General features: G+C 42.7%; 1 protein-coding gene across 3 annotated transcripts in view; it reads left to right on the forward strand.

Moving 5' to 3' along the window:
* Epha4 (EPH receptor A4) overlaps nt 1-22586 on the forward strand; it is a 144678-nt gene extending 122092 nt beyond the window's left edge. For 2 of the 3 annotated variants that reach the window (XM_005361557.2, XM_026786217.1), the window contains exons 9-18: nt 447-505; nt 2121-2234; nt 2731-2916; nt 7071-7132; nt 7572-7781; nt 9604-9753; nt 13122-13315; nt 15563-15718; nt 16054-16956; nt 20039-22586. In XM_005361557.2, the coding sequence (XP_005361614.1) occupies nt 447-505; nt 2121-2234; nt 2731-2916; nt 7071-7132; nt 7572-7781; nt 9604-9753; nt 13122-13315; nt 15563-15718; nt 16054-16168 (1246 nt within the window). In that variant the 3' untranslated portion in view covers nt 16169-16956; nt 20039-22586. Of the gene's footprint in view, nt 1-446; nt 506-2120; nt 2235-2730; nt 2917-7070; nt 7133-7571; nt 7782-9603; nt 9754-13121; nt 13316-15562; nt 15748-16053; nt 16957-20038 lie in introns of those variants that run through there. The other variant, XM_005361558.2, reaches the window with a different exon arrangement.
* Nucleotides 22587-22872: the final 286 nt, after the last annotated feature.

Consider the following 22872-nt stretch of genomic DNA (forward strand, 5'->3'; position numbering starts at 1 on the left):
ATAGATAGATAGATAGATAGATAGATAGATACACATGATAGATAGATAGATAGATAGATAGACATGATAGATAGATAGATAGATACACATGATAGATAGATACACATGATAGATAGATAGATACACATGATAGATAGATAGATAGATAGATAGATAGATAGATAGATAGATAGATAGATAGATAGACAGACATAGATGATTGATAGATAGATACACATAGATGATTGATAGATATTCTGGGCTCTGGTGGCTTAAGCTTGTAACTCCGACTCAACATGAGGTAACATTCTCTCATTTTGCCTCTCCAAAGCCTCAGTTTTCCTATGTGTGAAGTGTGCACTGCCTATCCACTCGACTTCTGTTGTGGTCGGGAAGAATTTGCTTACAGCTTTTTTTGTTGCAAGTTTCATGTTGGAAATGATTTTCTTTTTTTAAATTTTAAATAGACGGAGTAAGTACAGCAAAGCAAAACAAGAAGCAGACGAAGAGAAACATTTGAATCAAGGTATAGAATTGGTTCCAAAAGTAATATCATTTTTTTAGAGCATGCTTTGTGTCTTCTAACTTAGAAATGTTGGTTAATGTGTCTATTAATAATTGTATAATGTATGCCTTATCCAAATAACATTCTTCAAGGATGTCAAAGTGTAACTGATGATTCTAGACTATGCCAAGTGAGGTTAAAGGCAGGAAGTTCTTTAGTGTCTGCTTATTGTATCCTCTGCTCTGCAAAAGCATTCGTCTAGCTGGCTCATTTTTGCAGCTGGGCAGCAAGAAGTAATGGATAGGTTTGTTTTTTTTTTTTTTTTTTGATTTTTTTTTGTTTTGTTTTGTTTCTTGTTTTTCGAGACAGGGTTACTCTTGTAGCCTTGGCTGTCCTGGAACTAGCTCTGTAGACCAGGCTGGCCTTGAATTTCCAGAGATCCACTTGCTGGGATTAAAGGTGTGCACCACCATCAGTGACCAGGCTAGGTCATTATTGTCATAAGCAAAACAATTTGGGTGTGGGAATGACAAAAGAATAAGAGGTTCTGTAATGGTAGTAGGTGATGCTGGGATGACAGACATCAAAAATGTGTTAGTGGACTCTAGGTGTTGCTGTTACAGATGGGCTCAAAGGAGTCAGCTCAAAGAAATTAACTTAAGTAGTTGAAAACACTTAAAAGAAGCCCGATGACCCAGCATTATTTTTTGAGATGACAAGATAGTGCTATGTGAAAAGAACTCCAACCTATTCAGTTATTCGTAAAGACCAAGGAAGGGAAAAGGAGAAAGATGGACGAGTTAGGAAAGCCACGGAGATTTGGCTGGCTGACATCACACATAAAGTCCCCAGTGCAGAGGTGGGTAGAAAACTGTCGGTAATGCATGTCACCAGCTGCCTCCGAGCTCACATCTCAGCTTGTTTGCGAGCGCGGCACGTGGGTGCTTATAGTCAGAGAAGTCAGACATTCGGCTAGAAGATAGCATTACCTCCCGCTGAACCTCCTCTCCCAAACAGAATGCAAGTGGAGGTGCATTTAGAGTCCTTGCTCTCAAGTCAGCCAGAGGCCAGTATTCCTCCTGTGTACACTAATCTAGTCTTCATATTAGCCCGTTTAGTTTTGGTCATGTATTTGATTTGGTCTAGATATGGGGGAGAAGTGATACCCTATATAGACAGGGCCTGTGGAATGGGAGAGCACCTATTGTCTTCAATAAAAGACAGTACTTGAAATGAGGGATAAGACTTTAGTGTTAGGACGATTGGAGCTAGGAGCCATTGGCTATGAGAAAGTGTTCAGCCAACTCATCCTGAATCTCCTGATGAGAGATTCGCTTTTCCTCCAGGGATGAGTTGTCTTTAAACTCTTAGCCTTGAAGTGTGAGTCCATTCCAGGAAGTCAGTAGAGCTGCATGCAGTGTCCTAAGCAGCTAGCAAATTCTTTGTTTACCCACTAATGGAAACCAGAGCAAGAATTTAAACATTTTCATATGTCAACGGCCATATAGCTAACCCAACTGTTCCAATGTGAAGGGTTGGTTGTTTTGTTTTTGTTTTTAAATAGACCTCTCCCGTTTACGTTTATTCGTGTTTCCTGGAATCTGCCCCGTCACCTTATCCCTTGTTCATTCTGTAGGTGTTAGAACTTATGTGGACCCCTTTACATATGAAGACCCCAACCAGGCAGTTCGAGAATTTGCCAAAGAAATCGATGCCTCCTGCATTAAAATCGAAAAAGTCATAGGAGTTGGTAAGTGTCTGACTGTCTCGCCAATAAGTCAGCTTCCTTTGTGAATGTTAAATAGTTATGTAAATTACGCAATTACATTCGCATGTACGAGTGAGTGTATTGCGCGTCCGTCTATATATGTAAATATTATGCACTGAGATTTCCTCATTCAGAATATGAATGTGATGGTCTGTAAGGAACTCTGGTACAAATTTGTACTTATTTTCATGAAAATGAACATGGGGATAAGCTAAATGAACATGTAAGATCTATAGTCAGATTAGTTGAACCCAGAATGTTTAAGCCTCACTAGGTTTACCTTAGGCTTGAGTTTCCTATGATAAAATGAAGTCTCTAAGAATAGTGCCTACTATAAGGCTTTGTGTGTGTGTGTGTGTTTGTGGCGGGGGGGGGGCGTTACTAAATAAAATAATCTTTGGGGCTCACTGGCTAAGTTCCTGATACAATGAAGGTTTTCTCGTTTCTTTCTGGTGCATCTGGAATTCTTCTCCCACAGGTGAATTTGGAGAAGTCTGCAGTGGGCGCCTCAAGGTGCCAGGCAAGAGGGAGATCTGTGTGGCTATCAAGACCCTGAAAGCTGGGTATACTGACAAGCAGAGGAGGGACTTCCTGAGCGAGGCCAGCATCATGGGCCAGTTTGACCACCCAAACATAATCCACCTGGAAGGCGTTGTCACCAAATGTACGTGGGTCATCCCCCCTCTACGAAGCTAAGTCGAGAGTCACAGGGAAATTAAACACACATTTTCTTTCTAGGGGAAAGACAGATGGCACAGGCCCACTGATTACTAATAGGAGGAAATCGGTGCAGTGCAGGACCAGTCATTAATCTTTCAGTCAGCCCTAAATGGCTCTGTGACTGCAGCTGATGCCCCGTCTCCAAGGCAGCTTGCGTGAGATTTGGGGCAAATTAATGCCGCAGAGTTTTGGATACGCTGCACCATCTTTCAGATCTTTGCTAGACCAAACTGATCATTGCAGGGTAGGCACAAGCAGATGGTAAACGAAATGAATTTTATATAAAGCAAAACAAAAGCTCGCCACACACACCTTGTATTGGAAGCTTGGGTTCCAGATGCAGAGAGCGAAACTCAGGAATCTTTATTCTTGGGGGGGGGGGGGAGGATTCACTCATCTGCTCTGCCCGATTTATGGCTGTGGCCATTCAGCGCCTCTTCACAGTAACACCTGGTTGGACCCTCCCTAGTTTAGCCCATTAGCGTTCACTGAGCTTGTGAACTACGCTTCAGTTCAAGCTCGACACAGCTCAACAGATGCGTTTTGTGAAGCAAACCCTGTGTACATCTGCACGGCTGGCTAGGACTGGCTTATAAAGTCCCGCACGGAAGAGAGCACCGAAGCAGCGTGTGTTTAAGGTGGCTCTCCTCCAAGAGCCCCGGTTTGTACAAGTCGAGGATCTTGTAAGCCTGGGGCTCTGACCATGAAGCCAAGGTGTCTCTTCTTTGATTTAAGATGCCTGCGAAAAGCTTGTCAATCAACAAGTGGCAAGGATCCGGATAGCTGCTTCAGTGAGCGAGAAACGGGGAGGGGGTTAGAGTGAGTTACCTTGGAAAATGGAAACATTTATAGTAAGCCACAAAATACAGTCCTTGGGAAAGAGAAACCAGAAGGTTACTTTGTTTAAAAAAAAAAAAAATGAAAGCAAGCACCTCAAATCAAAGCTGGCATGGGTACCAAGATGATGGTTCAGGAGTTTGTAAATATGCTTTCTGCCAACCCTGTGGCCTTAGTTCCATCTCAGGAACCCACATGGCTGGAGGAGAGAACTTGACTCCTGAAGATTGCCCTCTGACGGTAGAAGTTCTCCATGGCATACATGCCCCCCCATGACCCTAAACAAATAAATGTAATAAAATGTTTCCTACTAGTTTTTACCATAGTTTCCTGGGACTCCTCTGAAGAAGTTTGAATGGGCAGGGGTGGGGGTTAGGGGAGAAGCTTACATCCCTAAAGGACTAGGTGAAGGTGATATACCAGTACCACAAGTCCAGGACCCATGTTGAGAATAACTGACCCGAAGATGAAGCGTTTGCTCACCCTCCTATCAGAATTCTGCTGGTGGGGGCTTTGGTGGGTTGGTCAGTCTTTTGTTTTGCTGTCCTCGTCCATAAAAATGGAGATAAATAAAACTTGCCTTGCAAGGTTATTTGGGGAGAAAATAAAATATTTAGTGTGGTTTGCACAGTGGCGAATGAAACACACACACCTCTTTTAAGTGTTCACGGGTGCTCTCATGGCTGAAGGAGCACATCCTCCCTCACATAGGGAATTCTTCAAAAGAGGAAATTTGATCCTAGGACAAATAATTTTCTACCTCAGGTGAAGGCTGTAATTAGCATAGAATGGTTCTATTTGCTTTTTAAGATTGGTTTTACAGACAGGATATTTTTTTCTGTTGCTTGTGGCCTTCAAAGCTGCCCAAGCCCCTCACTACTTTAATTAAAAGATAACATTGCCGTTAAATACTTCTGCAGGTCCCTTCTCTAAAAAGGGGGCTCTGTTCAACTCTGGTGTTTTTCCTGCCGCAGACAGTGATTTTCATAGCACCTCTGCCGAAGAGAGAAGAAACGGGATCTTTGTGTTAAAGTCCCAGCGCGCCTTTAAAAACCCGCAGCTATTACAGCTGTAACTGTTACAAACGGCTGGGTTCATTTGCATAATGCATTTGTCGCTGAATTAGAATGATTTAAAAATTTCCACCAGAGAAGTTGTTGGGGTCCCCTCCCTTTCTGCTATCCCCCCTCTCACATCCCTGCCTGTTGTAGGGAAGCCGTTGACTCCATCCCAGGGCAGACCCCAGCTCAATTTAGAAGCCCTTCTGTGGAAGAAGGTATTCTCTTAAAGGTTCTGACGAATGGACGCTTTTAATAAACGGACAGGAGAATACTGGAGTTTGAGAAAGTGGTGGAGAGGGTCGAACTGGGTGAGAGGGCCCAATCAGAATGGGCTTTCATAACCAACCAGTTCCCAGAGAAACTATCTAAATTGAGGGGATCATACATTCTCCCCCACCCCGCTCTCGGATCTTGTCTGAGAACTCCAGGGAACTAGGGAAATGGAATTAGGTGTTAACACTTGGCTGGGACGGCCGACTTTTCCTCGTTAGCTGACAAAGTATCTTTTGATTGAGCAGGATGACAGGTGATTTTGTTGTGTCCAAGGACTTGCAGAAGGCAAATTTCCTCGGCAAAGCCCTCACCTCCTTCACACGACCTAAGAAAGTCGCTCCCGAGGACCCTTTCCAGCGAAACCAGAAGCGTTCTTAGCGACCATTCCTCGCTGGAAATCTGAATGTGGCCGTTCCCTAGTTGAAAGTGCTTGCCTCTGAAATAATGCCTTAGGCATGACAGTAAACACATGTGCACGTGTACACACACGCGCGCACACACATACAAAGCCAACAGAGTAAATTGGTCTTCGTTGAAATTAAAACCTTTGAAAGTTTTGCCTCGGAAGTGAGAGCATCCCGTGCTCCCCTCTCCCGTCCCAAACACTGCATCTTTTGGTTGAGAGTATACCAGTATAGAATAAGGAGTGCTTTTTTTTTTTTTTTGTAGTGAGATATCCCAGCCCATTTTCTGACTAACGCACTAAGTTTAGCCAGCAAGAACAATAAAAGTAAATATTTTCATCAGCTCAGGTTTTATTTTCATCGGAGGGGATCTTTTGCTCTGTATTGTGCTACATGTTCTCTTAGTGGAAAAAAAAAATAACAGGGTTGCTGCATTTGCTGACACTCTGCCCCCCACACCCCTGCCAACAGCACCCCTTACAAAGAAGGAATTTCAGACCTGATTCATTGCCTGTGACTAAGAAAGTAAAGAAAGGTTATTTCCTAAGGTCCCCAGGAGAAGTAAAATAAGACAAAAAGGTTGGCCCCTGAGTCCCCATAGACCTTCCAACAATTTTGGTCCAATACTCTGAATTCAATCTCCTGTCTCAGATGAAATTATTTGGAGATTTTATTTGTTTATAATTAATTTATTTTTATTAAGAATTTTATACAATACATTTTGACTATATTTGTTCTCCTCCTACGACTCCTTCCAGATCCTCCCTACCTTCCTACCCAGTCACCTTCATGTTCCTTCTTTCTCTAGGAAAAAAACAAAAAGCTTGAGAATCAAAACTAACTTTGAAAAAAGGACTTGTTTATTTGTTAAGATAAGTTGTTAAAGGAGGCAAAAAGAAGGGATGAGAAAGGACAGAGCCAAGGACGGGAGCAAGAGAAGGGGGCAGAGATCTAGATGGTGTGTGTTTCAGGTTGAATGTTTGCATAATGGAGTATTCAATGTTACTGCATCCCTACAAAACTTAATTTCTCTAAATAAAGAAGACACGTTCTCTGTCCATAGACTTCAGCGTGACACAAGCTGCCCCTTTGGGGATAAAATCAATGAATTATTCTAAAGACTCTCTCTCTCTCTCTCTCTCTCTCTCTCTCTCTCTCTCTCACACACACACACACACACACACACACATTCCAACATGCCTGCCCATTTATCATTTTCATCTGTTGTTTAAGAGGGCAATTATCCATTCATGTGATCCCTGGGTACCAGAGGCCACTTTCGTTAAGGACCCTGTCAACAAGCCATCCGAAGGGTTAACCTTCCAGATGGAGTCTAAGCCTACTTGTCCTTTGAATATTTCATTCCTCACTTCCCACAGCTGAGGCATAAGCTTGGCTTGTTTTAATTAAATTAGATCGCACAAGACAGGTGTCTTGGCAGTAAAATTTTTGCGCAGCCCATTTTTATCTCATTAACTGCACGGCTCATCAAGGGCTTTTGTTTTTTCTTTTGGAAACTCTAGGTAAACCAGTCATGATCATAACGGAGTACATGGAGAACGGCTCCTTGGATGCGTTTCTCAGGGTACGTGTCTACTTTCTAATGAACCGAGGAATACTAGTATCCCGCAGATAACAGATTCCCTGTGTACATTCTGTCCCGTTGCATTGGTGGGATTTTTTTCAGTAGGGTTCAGGAAGAGAAGAAATAGAATATGATGTGATTCTTAAGGCTATTGAATAATCCATGGGCAACGAGGGTGGTATTTGATTTATTCTCACACCGTGGAGCTCTTTGAGCCATAGATTCATTAAACTTGGACAATTTCCATCTATCACAGGAAGTCAACCCCGCTCGGCTCGTGAATTAGTGACTTTGCTCAGAAGGGCCCGGAAATAATGCTGAGTTTCATTGCGTGCCGGATACAGATACTCCAAGAGAACGCAGTAATAAATGCTTGGTGATAATTGATTTGGCCTGATGCTAATGGAGTTGTTCCCTCTCTCTCTCTCTTCCTATGAAGAAGAATGACGGCCGATTTACAGTCATTCAGCTGGTGGGCATGCTCCGTGGCATTGGGTCTGGAATGAAGTATTTATCTGATATGAGCTATGTTCATCGAGACCTGGCTGCCAGGAACATCCTAGTAAACAGCAACTTGGTCTGCAAGGTGTCTGATTTTGGCATGTCCAGGGTGCTGGAGGACGATCCCGAGGCGGCCTATACTACCAGGGTAAGGACTGTTTGCTACCTCTGGCATGGAGTCTACACAGATGAAACTGATCCCTTCCTTGTCATTGTGATGTTGTTAGAAGTCTTCGCAATTCTTGTTTTCTTCTTCAAGTTTGCTTATCCTTCAGGCCTCTCCGTATTTCTGTATGCATTTTTAAACCTCCTTTAGAACAGGAGGCCATCTGAGGCCCACTCTAGCACAAAGCTATTGTAGAGCCACAAGTTAAGAGCAAAATGAATTCTCTGTCTCCTAAATTTTCTTGGGCAAAGTGTTTATGAACAACGAGAGGGTGTCTTTAAAACTGAACCAAATCAGAAGCCACTATCAAAGGCAATTTACTCAACAAATGATACATTATTATGAAAATCAGCAGGTTGGATGACTTATTGTGCATGGATGCATGTATATACCGTATGCCAAATATATATCCCTGTAACGCTAAAGTTTTTATTTTTCTGCTTTTTTCTTCTGTACTCCTTTTCCTGTCTGAGCTCCGCTACTTGGTTCTTTTCTGTTCTTTGGGGGCGAAGTTTCCTGCCTCTAGATAAGCCTTAGCAATATTTCTACTTGAATATTTCTAATGAATTTGGGAATGGATGTGTAGAATTTATAGAGCATGTCCCAATATTTAATGGCTTTCAGTTTAGTACCAATAGAAAATCAGGGATTAGGACCCAGTGAGGCATGCTCAGGGTAGGGTCAGGATTACCTACCTTAGCCTCACGATCAGAAGCTACCATTCTGCAGGAATAAACACACAGTCCTCAAATAATTCCGACATTCATGCAGATTCTCTTCTGGCTTCCGATAACATCTTTGGTGAGCTCAGGAGATCTGCTATTGTTGTCTTCAATCTTGGAAGAGAAGAAAAGTTATAGAGGCTTCTAGAAAGATATATGTACATAGATGGACCCCTCAGCAAAATGTTTAAGGAAAGCCATTCGTGTCCATCTGTAGATAAGGTGTATGAACACAGTATATGGGGTTTGCACAGTGACCCACACAGCAGGAAAGCAATGCAGGCAAATTTATTATCTGATGAATAAGCCCTAATAAAGCCGAGACAATCTTAAATAATGGTTGCTGTAGCCATGTGTGGATCTATGTCCAAGTTCCTTCCTCCAGATAGAGCCTCAGGAAGTTTGAAACTCAACTAAAAGTATATATACTTTTTACACTTGAAAGTAATCAAGAAGCATTTGAGGGTGCTTTTTTTTTGGAAAACATCTTATTTTTTTCTGGTTTGTTAATTTGATTTTTTTTTCATTTTAAGTAATTTAATTAAATAATACTCTTCCCTTCATGGAAAAAATACTGACTTTTTTGAAGGTCCTACTGCCTTTTCTATGTATTGAGTATGTTTGTCATGCTACAGAAGACTACGGAGACAGTGTGGTGGGTAGAAATGCCCAAACTTGGCTTCCTTTGTTCATTGTTTCTGATGCAGTGTTAAGCACTCCCTTTACAAGGGTGAAGGAGAGAATGCAGGAAGGAGGCAAACCAAATGTAAGCCGCATATCCTTTGATAGGCTCCAAATAACATATGTATTTATGTAAAACCTGAGATTTCCTTTCTATAATATTGCCCTAAGCAACACTCAGAGAGTAATTAGACAGATCACTCGTTCACTTCCCTGTGGTTAACGAACACACATGAGAATTGCCTCAACCTGGAAGACTTTACTCAAACAAGTCTGTTATTACCGAAAGCACCTCAGGAATGCTGTTGTCTCGCTTGTTTGAGTCACTGCACTCAGAAACAAAAGTGGCTGGCACATCACTGGGAAAGTTAGGAAATAACCCACAGCTGGAATCTTCACAGGGTGGCAAGATTCCTATCCGGTGGACTGCACCAGAAGCAATTGCTTATCGTAAATTCACGTCGGCCAGTGACGTATGGAGCTATGGAATCGTTATGTGGGAAGTGATGTCGTATGGAGAGAGACCATACTGGGATATGTCCAATCAAGACGTAAGTTTTACCCTGAGATTCAGGAAGTTCTATATTACCATATGATCAAGTAAGCATTGGGTTTGAAATGCTGTCATTGAAGTTCTTATTAGAAATAAATATACCTTGTGACCTCATTCCACATTTTAACCAACAATAACTTGATTTCAAGACCAAAATTAAATTGTTTCCATGGGTTAGTGGAGGGGAAGAAAGAGATCCGTGGGTCTGTAGAAAAACAAAGCAAAGAGTGTAAGGAAACACATTTCACATGTGGTAAATTTGACACAAAAGTTTTGTTGAGCGAAATCTAGAGAATATTTTAAAGCTGGCAGAGTTGTAATTAGACCTTGGCCCTCAAGGACTCTTAAATAAAGCTTCGCTAAATGACCCTCTGTAAGTTATGCACGTCCCTTTAAATGTACCATCTGGACTAGTTCGTAAGGGAGCATCTACGATGCATGCAATTTCAGAGACACATTCAATAATGACACTAATAAGATTCCAGGCTAATGGAATTTAATTACAGACATCTCCAGTGAGAAAGGAAAAAACAAATGCAAAACACAGAGAGTCCCAGATCAGGGATTTCCTAGAACATGTTTTAGTTAATTCCAGAAAAATTGGGGACATTGGAAGTGAAGTGTTCCCCGCACCCGTATCTTCTCAACTTTTCTAATACTTACTTGTGGTAGGACATTATAGAAGAGTGTTTACAGTATAGTGCCTGGCTAATCGATTACAATGATACTTTGGGAGTGTCATGCTCTGAGCTAGCTGAGCACTTTAAATTCCATTTTGGAAAGCTTTCCTTGTAAATGTTGATTTTGATGTGGGATGCTGCCTGCTCCAGATGCCTCGTCTACCTAACTCAACAGGAAACCAGAAATCCTTGACAGAGACACCCAAATAGAGCGCAGCTTCCTAAGAACACAAGAGTGGTTGGAGCAATGGGGAAGCCATGTCTTCACATCTAAGTGCGGCTTTTAGTTGGGGATGGGGGCGTGGTTTTCCTCAGTGTGTCTAACCAGTTTAAAGAAGGCTTGCACCATTCATAAGAGAAGAGCCACAGTGGACGGGATGAGAGACAACAGCTAGCATGAGTGATAACCAATTGCAAGATGGACAGGGTTGGTGGGGAGGGCCGTGTAGTCCATTGTTGGAAGGGATTATTGCTTTTAGGTTTCTTCAAGTATTCTCTTTGAGCAATGTTTGGTTTCAGTCGCTCAGAGAGACAGAGGTACCCTCAATGAGCATGGCATGCGTGTGCTCACACATTGAGCTAGTTGACATTAAGCTTCCTTGATAAACAAGGGAGTCCTAGGTACATGAGGGTCTACTAATGAGAACAATATTCCTGCCCTACCTATTCGCACACTTAATTGTTTTGACAGTTTCTGTATTTCTGCAAAGCAATTTGACTAGTCTATGCTTTTTATTTGGGTGGCTTTGAGGGCATTTCTTGCTCACAAATAATATTGCTATATCATTTGTATGTGTTTGTCTCTCTGGATTTGGAGCCAGTAAGGAATCATCAGGAAATGTAAGTGATGTCATTGGGTGTATGGCAAATGAATGGGAAAAATACACCAAAATTAGTAATTTTTTTTTTTTAAAAAATGTATCTTTTCTCCCCCACCCGAAAGACTCAGTAGAGTGCTGAAGAACTTGCTTTATTAACCTAAGAGCTGTCTTCCTAGCTGGTCAGGGTAGCACGCCTTCGAGAGAGTATTCATCCCTGAGTTCTCTAGACAGCGGCCCAGTGCTGTTTGCCTTCTTTCTCATCAATGGAGAAGGCTTTCATCAACTCCAAAGTCAATACCATGTACTTGGAAAGATAAAAGAATAAAAGGTTCAGCCTGACCTAATATGTTTGGCAAAATTAAATATAATGAATCAGAGTCCTCTACCTTAGAAGAAACGGATAATTCTGATACAGGGAGATATAGAAAAAAGCTTGGGAGGCGCTTTTCCGTCAAAGGATGCCTGCTAGATTGAAGCAGTGTTCTAAGTAAGAAGATAGCAGTTAAATTTGTGACGAGAATCTAGGTCTACTCGAATTGACTATTTCCGGCTGCGGGCCAGTTTCTCAGCAGTTAGTAGCCCCTTGTGGGAGAAATCCAACATGGGTACGAGATGGCCGTGGCACTTTGTCTTTCTGGCAGCAGTCATTTGGGTAAGGACAAAGAAAAACCAACAAATAAAAGAAGTGCTTCCTGTATCTGAAGCTGCCCACAATTAAGTCTTATGAGTGAGAAACAGTACGAAGTAGTTCTTGGAATTTGTCAAATCAGCAATTCAGGAGTCACATCACAATGGGGAAGGGATACAGGGAAAGGCCAAAGAGACTGAGCCAAACGTGGTGGCTAAGGCAGGAGAATGGAGAGTGGGAGGGTAGCCTACTGAACTATATTGTTAGAGCCTGTCCCTAAAAGCGGGGGTGGGGTAGGGGGAGGGGGGTCATGAAAGAGAGAGAAGTAACGAAGTATCGCGCAGTCTGTGCTGACGCATTGGAAGGGCCACACTAACATGACGTCAAGTGATTCCTGTATCTAATTAAGCAGGTAGACAAACCACTGCAGATGACCTTGAGCAATATGAAAATGGGCAACCACCATTGAAACTTTCTTTTATGTTTAAGGATTCCCCCCTTAAAATATGAATGTTTTAGCTGGGCGATGGTAGCACACACCTTCAGTTCCAGCACCGAAGCAGAAGCAGGCGGATCTCAGAGTTCAAAGTTAGTCTGGTCTACGTGGTGACCCCCAAGAAAGTCAGGACTATACAGAGACCCAGCCTCAAAAAAAAAACCCAAAAAAATATTAATTGATTAATTAAATTTTTTTTTTTAAAGAATTGCCTTACTAGCACTTTGGATAGAGTGACATCAGCATCAGACTGTGGCCATGACAGAGACTGAGGTGACATCTAACTAAGGGTGTCGTGATCTCCAGGGAAAATGGGTAGCGATCTGGAAGTGGGTACTGATGCTGATAGAGTAGCTACTGAATGAGGGTTCGCAGTGATGCCTGGGGAATTTCAATTTGGAATGACTTCCTAAAGAATGCCTGCGGTGGCCCTGGGTGGATCTCCCCAGGGTGTGTAGGTGTGCTGGTGCTGGAGTAGAGTCCAGGCAGAACTCTGCCATGCCAGAGGGGCTGTTGCCAAAGCCCTGACACCACGCTGTGATCTAATCGGGATCTAACCACTTTGGAATATCAATGCGTCTTTAGTTCAAGTTTCAGATTGGCATCACGTTCCATTGAACAGCTGGCTTTTCTCTCCCCCGTCGCCAGCAATACCTGGCGTTGGCTTCTGCGAAGGAGTTGGAGCTGCGCCCACGCTTAAGCCTCTGGCAGCTTACCACATCATCCTGTTGTCTTCTCTAGGTGATTAAAGCCATCGAGGAAGGCTACCGGCTGCCCCCACCAATGGACTGCCCCATTGCCCTCCATCAGTTAATGCTGGACTGCTGGCAGAAAGAGAGGAGCGACAGGCCTAAATTCGGGCAGATTGTCAACATGCTGGACAAACTCATCCGCAATCCCAACAGCTTGAAGAGGACCGGGCCAGAAAGCTCCAGGTTTGCCACACTTACTAATAGTGATGTATGAGGGACTCCATTCTGTGTGGCAGACCAGTCGGGTGCATCCTAATTCCTGCCTTTGCCAATTCACAAGCCACTTCCAAGCTCTGCAGCCTGGATCATGCCTTCCTCAGTCACTTTGAGTCTGAAGAGCCTGTAGGTCTATGAAAAATATGAAGGTCCCGAGGCCATTGTTCACCAGCAGGTTTCCTTGAGAGAAGAAGTTTTCCTGTCAACAGGTTCAGTAGCAGACGCCAGACTCATCTGCTTTAGATAGAAAGGCTTGTTGATTAGATTATTGAGTCAAAGACTCGGGTCTGCCTGCATCAGGTGAGGCACCCAGTCAGCTCCAAATCTGAGTTTCTTCACGATGTCTCTTTTCTTGTGACCCTGACTTAAAAATAGAACATCCCTTCCATGTTAGTGTGTCCTAGGCCTTTCAGCTTTTCAGACTTTTGAAGTGCTCTTCAAAGCGGTCCTAAGGTCCTGGAAGGGAAGGAATATATTTGCTATCCCAATTCAGGACAAAGGGACCCTGGAGCAGATAAGAGAGGAAACTTCTAGTCTCGGGGCTTCTAAATGCCTCCCCCTGGCCACATTGGACAAAAAGGGGGATCATCAAACTCTTGAAATAACACTAAACATGGCTAAAATTCACTTCATATTTGAGCGGGGACCGTGTATAACTTTTCTAACTGAAGAAAGACATTTTCTGCCATGTGAGGTTCTCCCCCCTATTCTTGGGTTCAAATGCCTCCCAAGCCTCCTTTCGAGATCTAGTCAGTTTCTTCAATTCCCAGGGTGAATTTTCTCTACCTGGTTGATTTTCAACTGCGTTCTGATTGGAGGGGAGAGATGCTTCTTTAAGGCCATTCTTTAGTGTTTGGGACTTAGCATGTAGCAGCCCTTGATAGCGTGAAAATACAAGTAAATACAAACAATAATAAACACAAAACGTTAGTATGTTAATAATGTGGTGATGTTGTTAACTTCGACCTTCATTATTCTTACTGTAAACCAATGCTGCATTTCACTAGGAAAGAATTAGACAACTGGAATAACAGATACAAAAGGAAGGTCAGAAAGGCACGTGTTTGAACACAAACAGAGCTGAGTTGAAAAAAGGAGCTTTCTGCTAAAATATTTATGTGAAAGAGAAATAATGCAAATCAAACAATTTTGGTAAAGATGAAAAAAATTTCAAGGAATGGATTAATTCTGTATAAAGAAGTCTCGGCTTTACAATAACTTCCTTTTTTATAATAACATTTTTTTTTCTTGTACCAATCGAGGACATTATACCAACTTAAATGTTGGTGCACGATCACCGTTTCAGGCTAAAATGCTAAACTCAGACACAGACTTGGTACGATTTTGAGGGGAAAGAGAAGTGTAAGAAAGCTGTGGTTCTATGTAGGAAATTACAGTAGAGGGTTATGAGATGCCTCTGAAGGGCTAGCCTGTGGTCTTTAAGTATTCTGGAGATGACTGCAAGTCTCCTAAAAACTTGCATGGATTAGAGATCCCTTGTGCATCTCTATCAGGAGGAGAGGCAGAATGCCTGCAACCAGTCAGTCTTGACTATTGATCTAATAGTAAACACCTGACTTGAGAATGAATAAATTAATAACTAAGTCAATAAGAAGAGCTTTGACGTTATTGGAATGACTATTGACAGAGGAATCTGAGGAGCACATGCCCCAACCCTAAGAGCAATCAAAGCGCCCTTTCTTTCTGTTGGCCTTGGCACACGTGTTGGTCAGGCATGGCTTGATTAGAGAGCGGATTAACTCCAGCTGTCCCGGGATGGTGGGAATGCACTGCGCATGTCTCCAGACCTCGCTGAGAGCATGCTGGATCTGAACTCTTCTACTTCCATCAAAGCCTGGCAGCTCGCAAGCTCCCAGTTTTCCTCCCTCGTGTTTCACTGTTTCCTGAACTAATTAATGCCTGTGGTATGTGGTCCTGCGGGAAAGTGGATTCTTTTCCAAAGACTGCACATGGTTGAATCACAAGGGCTCCTGCATCCTCTACCAAGTTAGGATGGGCAGAGATCTGCTATGAAATTCAATGTCCAGTGCAGTCCATCTAAAATGAATGCCAAGAAGAAAAGAGAAAAAAAAGTACACATTAATTTCGGATGACAGTTATCCCATTTACACCTCTTTGTTTGGCCCTCTGTTTCCCTGGTCTGTCCTATGCAATATAAATCTTTCCATTTATATCTTCTCATTCTACTTTCAGACCCAACACAGCGTTGCTGGATCCCAGCTCCCCTGAATTCTCGGCTGTAGTTTCAGTGGGCGACTGGCTGCAGGCCATCAAAATGGACCGGTATAAGGATAACTTCACAGCCGCGGGGTACACCACGCTAGAAGCCGTGGTTCACATGAACCAGGAGTAAGTACTCAGCGATGTAACACCAAAGGGTAAATCTAGATTTCATAGTATTTTCCTGTTTCGCTTTGAGTTTCGTAATCATTCCCTACTCATCCAAAAAAAAAAAAAAAAAGATTGAAAACTGGAATGCCTCTCATTTTGATAGAATATAATTTTACATGACCTCGATTGTACCTGCATTGTTATATTGGATTGCTTAATGGAACATTTGTACACCTTCCTTGTACTGTACTGATTGTGGCTGATTCAAATGTGTGTCTGCATGAAGCCTTGAGAAAGAGGGTCCTGGCACCCCTGTGACTTTTTCTTTCCCTCTGTCTTTGCCCCACCTGCAGCGACCTGGCGAGAATTGGCATCACCGCCCTCACACACCAGAATAAGATTTTAAGCAGCGTCCAGGCGATGAGAACCCAAATGCAGCAGATACACGGCAGGATGGTCCCTGTCTGAGCCAGTACTGAATAGACTCAGAACTCTTGAAATTAGTTTACCTCATCCATGCACTTTAATTGAAGAACTGCACTTTTTTTACTTCGTCTTCGCCCTCTGAAATTAAAGGAAAAAAAAACAAAATACCTGCAGCGTTGCTTGGTGTATGAGATTGCTGAAACCGTGGGGCTTACGTGAATGGCCTAGATCATCAGATTTAAACCTGGAGCCAGTAATTTCTCAGAAGTACTCTTGTCCATCGCTGGTGTATAAAATACATGTACTTATATAGATAAAACTCTGCCTCCGAGTTCGACGCCCTTTTTTCCCCCATCAGATGCTGGGTTTTCGAAGTCACCTTAATCCTTTCTGTTTGGAATTTCAACCGAAGGATTTTGTCTGTGGCATCAGCCTTTGTCATCACTCCTCGCTGGGGCCCTGGAGCATTGCGGAAGGACTCAAAGGCGGCCGTCGGGGCTTGGTTCATACCGCAGAATAAAATCCAGGTGACAGCCTCGTGACCCACCCATGTTGCCTCTTCAGTGCCCAGGACACTTGGTGGATTTCTATGACATGGGGGGCTAGAAAGAAAAGGAAAGTGGATTTTTTTCTTTTTTTTTTTAAATGCAAACTCCCAAGTCCTATTACCCCTAACTGGAAAAAAGAGGTCTCTTTGGGCCTGAGGCTGTGCCATATAACGTCTTATTTGGGAATGCTACAAACCTTCTGGATAGTGGGCTGTGACAATTCTGAATGGGGAATTTTCATATTCCCCCCTGCTTTGAAGAGGCAACTCCCAAGTTTACAAGGTAAGTTAAAAGAATGAGCGTTGGCTCTCTAGTAAAAATCTCTCTCCTTCTCTCTCTCTAACTTGATTCCATTTGAAACACTGAAAAGCCTGACTGTCAGGAGCTGGGTTGGGAGAGATTTCAGTTCTCTTTTGATAAATGAAGATACTGAAACCAATATGGCTGCCCTGTTGTTAGTGATGATTATAAGGACGTCACAGCTGTTCCTAGCCTCACTCACCACTGACATTTTGGTGAATCCCCTTGAGCTAAGTCAGTGGTATGGGGGTTACTGGGTAAGACAGAAAATGCTTCCTTATTTAAGTGACTCCCACCAGATGTTACCAAGGCTCCTAACACTACATCTAATATCCAGATATTAACAAATGTGCTTGGCCTCTCAGTGAATGGCAGCAAAAGGCAAGAGAACTGTTCCTGAGGGAAACACAGCCTCTCTATGTTACATTCTGGAGCTTTCTTCATGAAAGCAGTATATTATGTGGATAGATCATTCATTCATAGATGCAAAAGGCCTAACTTTGTGCTAGGAGTTTTAACTATTTCAGTTTTATCACTTTTTAACGGAGAGTTTGGCAAGGTTTAATAACCCCTCTCCCACCCCCCTTTCATTTTTTTCCTGAAAACCATTTCTTATAGACTAGAGTGAGGAATGCTGAATTTGATGCTGTCAAATGCTGACAGTTTAGTAAAGACCCGCCTTAGAACGTTAGTTGTAAAAAGCTTTTCTCTTCCCAAGGAATATGATTTTTTTTAAGTACTCTAACAATTTTTGCTTTATTATTGTTTTTGCTGAAGTCTGGGATTTCTTGATTTTCCTGCTAAAAGTCGACAAATGTGGGTGGGGTTCTACTTTTTTTTCTTTTTTACTTTGACTTGCTTTGTTTTACAAATAGAGTTCTGTCGAAGAAAAGCTCTGGAAATCTGGGGGCAGTGTTGATTTTGTTGGTTGGCTATTTTTATTATGTGTGTAGCCTGTGTCTGGAGGTTAGAGAACAACACATACAAGTCTGTTCTCAGTATGTGGCTATGAAGGATTGAGTTCAGGGGTCAGGAGGCTTGGCACCAGGCACGCTTATCCACTGAGCCATCTCACTGGTCCAAGTACATTGTTCTTGATCTCCACCGTCCTATTCCAATACAAAAACAAACATTTTGGCATTCTGCATGAAGTGAAAACAGAATATTACCTTACAGCCAGTACTGAATGATAAAAAGGTTTCCTTTTTTAAAAAAGTCACCAACTTGAGGCTTGACATGTTTTTCTAAACATGGAATGTGTTCAAAGCATAACTTCACTAAGGTACCCTAACAAGTGAACAATATTTGTAGTGCTGAAGTCCTTTTTGTTATTTCTTAGCAGGGATCTCTGTCTATGAAATAATATGGAAGGTTACATCATTCAAAGGCCGCCTTCTGAGTCGTAGTTTGTGTTAGAGACAGGGCCAATGGAACGGCCAAAAAGGGATGTTCCAAGTGTCTGCAATAATACCCCAGGAACAGTAAAAGTGTTTACTGCCTCCAGAAGTCTTAGCATGAAAGCCATGAGAACAATAAGAGAGCCGTACTGTTTCCCAGGGTGCCGTGCCAGACTCTGGCATCCTGGCAGCTATGGAGTCTAAAGCCAACCGAAACGGTGACACTGGAAACTCGGCCTGCTTTGCTTCCTAACTCAGTTCCTCCACCTGTAAATTAGAGAGATAATGAAACCTTGGTAATAACAGCTTTCCCAACACTGTGGTGTGCCCTGGAAGAAGTGCCTCTAGCAGAGAGAGAGAGAGAGAGAGAGAGAGAGAGAGAGAGAGAGAGAGAGAGAGAGAGAGAGAGAGAGCGCTCCCCAGGGGAGGAGGTGCTTTCTCCCACCTCATCCAGGTGACCTGCAGCCGTTCAGCACGCAGCCCCACTGATCACAACGCAGGTCAGGTGCAGAGGACCTGCATGGTAAATGGCCTTCACTTTGCTTTATAGGAGGCTGGGAGAAAATATGGATCAACACGGAAGGCAACACCTGTAGAGATATTTACATGCCCTCTAACTGACTCCGAAGAGAAGCATCTTTGTATATTGAGCACATTGTGTTCTTAAAACCCTTCATAAGCTACATGCCTTCAGTTCTAAAATTCCCTTTAATGAAGGGACTGCCTGAACACCTACTCTGATGTTAGCCAGATGTCAACTTTCACAGTCCCCTCTCACCTTGGATATCATCTTCACCTGAGCAGGTCCCCACAAGGTCTGCTTTGTATTGTGAATACAATTACATAACAGGTCAATGTATTTCCACAATAAGTAAAGAAGTGGGTTAGTGGACAGACGGTGACAGATGTAGCAGAAGAGTCTTCCCACCAGAACTGTGCCCGCCCGTGCACGGTGCAGCTGTGGTGGAGATTCAAGGTCAAGTTCTCCTTGTCCTTTATAAGAGTATATGTGGACCTGATGCCGTCTGTGTATGGTCAGATTTCAAACCCTATGTTTGATAGGCTTATTGCTTCCCGGAAAGGAGGGGTTAGAAAACATGTCAGTTCCTGTTTCTTTCTTTTAATTTTCACCTTGTCACTGTTTATGAGACAGGGTCTCACCACATAGGCTGCCAGGCCCGGAACTTCCTAACAGACAAGGTTAGCCTCAGATTCATAGAGATCACCTGCCTCTGCCTCCTAAATGCTGGGATTAAGTTTGTGCGGCTATGTCCAGCTTGCTCGCTCTCTCTCTTTCTCGCTCTCTCTCTCTCTTTCTCTCTCTGAAAATAACAGTTTGAATAGACACATGTTGTTGTGCATGCCTCTAATGCAAGCACTCAGGTGGATCTAAGTTCAAGGCCAGCCAGAATTACATAGTGAGCCCCTGTTTCAAATAATAACAGCATTAGAGTTTGGATAATTATAAACAGTTTGTGTATTGGCAAGTGAGTTGTTCCTGTTAGTCCATGTACATATTAATGTACATATTAATGATACTCAGCACGCACTGAGCCTTGTCATTTTCTGTGAATCCAGAATGCTGCGTGTTCTGTTTCAGTTTGATATAAGTTGGTTGACTGCTGGCTGGTAACACTGGCTGACGTTTTTGTCTCTTTTCTCTACAGGGAATAGATTCTGCTATCTCAGCCTCACAGCCCTTCCTGTTGATTACAAAGCCCTTGGAAACGAAAAAAAAAGAACACACCCTCCTTGGTTCTTCTGAACGTTTCTTTTTTTTTTTTTCCTTTGGCGTCTCTTCTGCCCGTTTTGAGGCAAAGACACTTGATGAAACAAACACCTGTACCTGGAAAGTGGAAGAAATGATTCAAGTCCCCTTCGCCCAGGAAAGCAGCAATACCAAGCTTCGGCATCTGTTCTCCAGCTGCGTGGAGGAGTGCGCTGTCTCAAGGCATCAGCTCTGCAGAGCCCTTCCTAACCCCTTGTGGTTTTATTTATACGTATTTCCATAATTCATTCCTGTACGTCACTGCTGCATTGGAGTGGCAGCGAGTGACCAAACGTTACAGGTTTTGCTATGGACGCCAGGTCGGGCGCCACCGCGCAGAACAAAGCCAGTCCCGTAAGCTGCCTACGGTATGCATTGCTGACGTGACATTTTACCCAGGGCGTGCCATTGCAGTGATATGAATATATTTTTTCCTAGACTAAAATATGACCTGATTATCTCTTTTGATGTGTGTACATAGGTGAGTGTGTGTGCGCGCGTGTGTGTGTGCATGTGTGTGTGTGTGTGTGTGTGGTGTGTGTGTCCGCGCGTGTGTAACCTCATGCTTCGAACTGCCTGTGAATGTTGTGGAATGCTACACCTGGAGAGTTCTGGTTTATCACCAGTTCAAAGAAAAGAGTCGCACGATACACACGGCTTGGAGACCACGGCCGTCCCCTTGGGAAGACAGCTTGGAAATGCTACATGGTCTGTATCTGTAAGAGTAACGTAGCTGTCACACTCACCATAAGAAGCAATTCTATAGTTTTGGACAGATGTGTTTTCACCTCTGCAATGGAATGATTGTTGGATAGAAACCCACCCAAGGTGACAAGCCTGTCACCACAATCGCAGATTCTGATGGGACTCGTCTGACTCTCCAGTTCCACAATGGAGAGAGAAAGGGATGGAATCCATGGATCGACCCCAGATGGAGTACAAGTCGCCTTTGTTTCCCTGCATAAATGAACTTGATGAATGCGAACAAATATATGCAATTCATACACTTTTGGAGATGAACTTAGCGATGTGTGTCAGCCTTGAGATGATGTGTCTGGAGTAATACTTTGTGTCCCCGTGTCACAGAACAATACACACATGCCAGTGGCTCTTGAGGTTAGTGTGGTTGGGATGACATGGCTTCTAGCAATTCCAGGTTCCCCAATTACATGTAGAAAGTTCTCCGGTAATTTATATGCAGCTAACTCCTTTTGCCCTTGAAAGTACATCAGTCTTCTAGAATCTGAGTTCTGGTGTAGATAGAAGATTCAATATCAACAGGACATGGATACCAAACTCCAGCCAGCATACTGCCATTTTACCTAACCTGAGTGGCTGCCTTGCTTATTCTGAGCTGTGGTTGCCAAAACTGTGGCCATTTATATAAGCTATAACATCAAAATCAGGGAAAAACAGGGGAAAAAAAAAGATTCTGAACCATATATTGTTGAATAAGTAGAGAAAATCACCAATAAATATTTATTGCATTCTGACAGGGTGTGTGGCATTGTATTCTCATAACTATGCCAGAGTGACAAAGTCAATTCGCCCCTTTTGGGGGGACCTTAATATATTTTTAAAGGGATGTGCCTATGCATTGATGCCTGAAAAATATGTGTAAAAAATAAAAAATGAGGTAGAATCTCCTAGTGGATCATCTTTCCCAGAGGTCGGGTGGAAGGAGAATTTCCGGGTCTGTGTCCAGCCCAGGAGCCAGCACTGGTCTGCTGAGCTGGAAGGCTAAAGTCTACTCAGATCTACTAAGCAGCTTCAAGCTGCTCCCTGCACCAAATCAAGCCGTTTCACCACGTGTCTGCAGGCTCCCATTATTTTGGCAGTCTTATAACGAACTAACTGTTCTGGGTATGTCTGAAAGAGTGGAGGAAAGGTTGTGTTCACAACACAACTGATATGTGCTCTGAGACCTCTGGTATTCATCTGTGAAGGGTCCGTGTATTAATCCGTACACTCCTACAGCCTCAATTACTTGTCTGAAGACACAAATTTCGACCAGTAAAGGAAAGTTCTTGAAGCAATATTTTCACTCCTTTAGCATTGTCCAAATAACATCAGGCATTGATACATGCTGAAGAGTGTGTTTATTTTGTATTACTCCAAGTTTGTTGGAATATGCAAGGACGGTGGTTATAATTAGAATGTATAAGGCATATTATGATTTAGTTCATTTGTCCTGAAAAGGAAGTTAACTGAACATCTCTTGGTTCATACATGTTCCAAAATTTTGAGCAACCTTTTGAGTTAGCCATAGATTTTTCTATTTTGTTTCCATTTGTCAAGGTATTTTTCTTCCCTTCATGAACTTTAGGTACACATAACTTATGTCATTTATTTATGGTCTTTTATACCTAGTTTGTAAAGTTGTAAAATAGCAAACTAAATGCAAAGAGTTTGCATTTGAAAGTAATAAAGTAGTTGCCGTATACAAACCCAAAATCTGGTTGTCTTTATTATTTTATTTGTTACTTTGTTTTATTTAGTGTTGGGGACGCATCCTAGGCATGAGCTAGACCCATCCTTTCTTTACTTTGAGACAGTCTTACTAAGTTGCCCAACCAGGTCTGACATTCACCTCACAGCCCAGGCTGACCTTGAACTTGAAATCTTTAAACTGCCCACTCCTGAGTAACTGAGATTATAACCTTATACCATACCATTTTGAATTTATTGGGTTTGGTTGTATCTTTTTATTATTTTTCATTTGAATGATATTTC

The sequence above is a fragment of the Microtus ochrogaster genome, linkage group LG4 (assembly GCF_000317375.1).
Source record: "Microtus ochrogaster isolate Prairie Vole_2 linkage group LG4, MicOch1.0, whole genome shotgun sequence".
Taxonomy (NCBI): Eukaryota; Metazoa; Chordata; class Mammalia; order Rodentia; family Cricetidae; genus Microtus; species Microtus ochrogaster.